Here is a 2,500-nt window from a genome sequence, read left to right as displayed (position 1 = left end):
TCCTCGTCCTCCGCCTCCTCGACTCACTGAAAAAAACTCATTCTTTGCAGTTATAGGCTATGAGTACTTGGCTCTCCTTTTATAGAATTCCGTTGTCAAGATTTGAAGAACTTGAAATAATCATAACTGTAGTTGTTCTCGTTGTTCTTCAGATGTTCATTTTGCTTTGGTTTGTGTCAGAGTTATTAAAGCTGACATTTAGTTGTTCATTCTTAAAAAAACTCAGTTCATAATTCCCGTCGAGACAAGATTCTTTTATCCAAACTTGATCATCTCCTCAATTTCAGTCATTTGTCAATGCCATATTTTTGGATACTTCAGTTCAATCTACTATTCGAACCCATATTATAATCTTTAATCAGCCAAACGGATACCTAAAGTCCCATCCCCAAAAAATCCTATCCTTTAACTCGATCCCCTTCCCCGTCCTTTCCCCAAATCCCAAAATTTCCCTAAAACACCCATTTTTTGACTTACTGTGTGGACTTCCAACCGTGCTCGAGAGGATGTAGTGAATTGTGACCCAAAGTGACGAATACTGGATTGTTTGTGACTGATTCTGACTTACGCGAACGGGACCGACTGCATCCGGATTCATGCGCGCCAAAAACGGCTGTTTTACGTGCATTGCCAGTTGATTGTGTTTATTTATGTACATTAGCTATCGAATATTAATTACTGACTAGGTTTATTTATGTACAGTAGCTTTTAACTTTTAGCTATTGACTAGATTTATTTACGTACATTAGCTATCGACTCTCAGATACTGACTACTATTAATTTTGTGTGTTAGTAATTGGCATTATTTACGTATTTGAACTGAATTTTATCAACCCCAACATCAAGTATTTTGGGATGTTCACTTTGGTCAATTTTTAATCTTTGACGTGATTTCACATTTAATGCCATGGTTGTCATCAATATATTTGAATTATATATTTTTATTTAACTTGATCAGTTCTTATCATCGACCCACGTAGATGATTATGAATACTAAAGATATCTATTCAGATTAGAACATTATGAATTGGAATGATCAATAGATTTTGATATCAAGAAAATTTGACTAGAAAAATATGCTGTTACTCTTAAATCTCCTTCTTTGTTGGTCATGTAATTTTATTAATTATCAAATATAATCATGACCAATATTGTTGTGCGTTTTCGTGTCATATCACATTTTTTAAATCTTATTTTCTAAATGTATATATAGGAAAAAAAATTATCCAGCGTTTCCTTTCTACAGTTCATATGCCAACCCTTGGAAAAACTCATGGTATTTTCTTTTGAACTTGCGACTCAAAAACAAAACAAAACAAAAAATACCTTTAAAACCACGGTGATTTCAATGCGCTAAAAGATACCAATCCAACACCGTATCCAAACCCCCCTTTTACAGACCTTATTTCCCCTTACAACACATAATTACGACCCCATTTACACATAATCATCATACCTTATTACATACAACTACACTACACTCATTACCCCAACTACACCTAACCCCCCCCCTCCCCAACCACTACACCCCGACAACGACCCCTTTCCGATGACCTACCACACGACCCAACTGACCCTGACCTCCCCCTCTCCCCTCTCCCCCCTCTCTCCCCCACAGCCGCCGTCATCCTCGCCTTCGTCGCCTTCGCCTCCGCCTCCGACGCCGCCGCCAACGCCCTCAAGGAGGAGCAGCGCACCATCTTCATCGACGGAGGCTCCACCGACAGCTTTGGCGTGACCGACGTCTTCCTCTACATCGGCACCTTCACCCTGGCCATCCTCACCACCCTGGCCATCATCGGGCTCATCTACGGCGTGCAGGAGACCGGGTCCACCGGCTACGAGGCCCCCACGGCTGGATCCTACACGTGAGTCCTGGGTTTAATTTTTTCTTTTTCTTTTTTTAGTCTTTCTTTTTTATTGATCTGTGTCTGTCTATTCGTATATCTATGTTTATTTATCTGTTAATCTATATGTCAATCTGCTTATCTATCTGTTTGTCTATTCATCTATCTATTTATGTATCCATCCTCTTCTTCTTGAGTACTTAGAGTTTCTCCTTCTCTCTCTCTCTCCTTCTCTCTCTCTCTCTCTCTCTCTCTCTCTCTCTCTCTCTCTCTCTCTCTCTCTCTCTCTCTCTCTCTCTCTCTCTCTCTCTCTCCTCTTCTCTTTCTCTCCCTCTTTCTCTCTCACCCACTTTAAGCCTCTGAACACACACACCTCTTTTGCATATGTAAATACAGGTGCGTTCGAGTGTGCTTGTACATATAAACCCTTCGCTTAGACCCTTATCTATATCTATCTATCTACTTCTTTATCCGCGTTATCTACATACTTCCCCCCAGCTTATCGCCAAGCAAAATCGTCGGCAGAAACACTGTAAACATATACAGTGTGATCATATAGTTTAGTCCCCTTATAAAGCCATCACGCCAGCTCTCTAATTATTGGCTTTCGGTGCCGTGTCCTTATACCGGCGATTATCCTAAGCCTGTAACCC

The 2,500-nt window shown here is 40.4% G+C and overlaps 1 protein-coding gene across 1 annotated transcript in view; it reads left to right on the top strand.

Moving 5' to 3' along the window:
• LOC113819582 (uncharacterized) overlaps window positions 1–2,500 on the top strand; it is a 9,899-nt gene that overhangs the window by 131 nt on the left and 7,268 nt on the right. Inside the window, exon 2 of the mRNA XM_027371804.2 lies at window positions 1,619–1,868. Within this exon, the coding sequence (XP_027227605.1) occupies window positions 1,619–1,868 (250 nt within the window). The remainder of the gene's footprint in view (window positions 1–1,618; window positions 1,869–2,500) is intronic.

The sequence above is a fragment of the Penaeus vannamei genome, chromosome 19, assembly GCF_042767895.1.
Source record: "Penaeus vannamei isolate JL-2024 chromosome 19, ASM4276789v1, whole genome shotgun sequence".
Lineage (NCBI taxonomy): Eukaryota > Metazoa > Arthropoda > Malacostraca > Decapoda > Penaeidae > Penaeus > Penaeus vannamei.
This window is presented reverse-complemented; position numbering and strand designations above follow the sequence as displayed.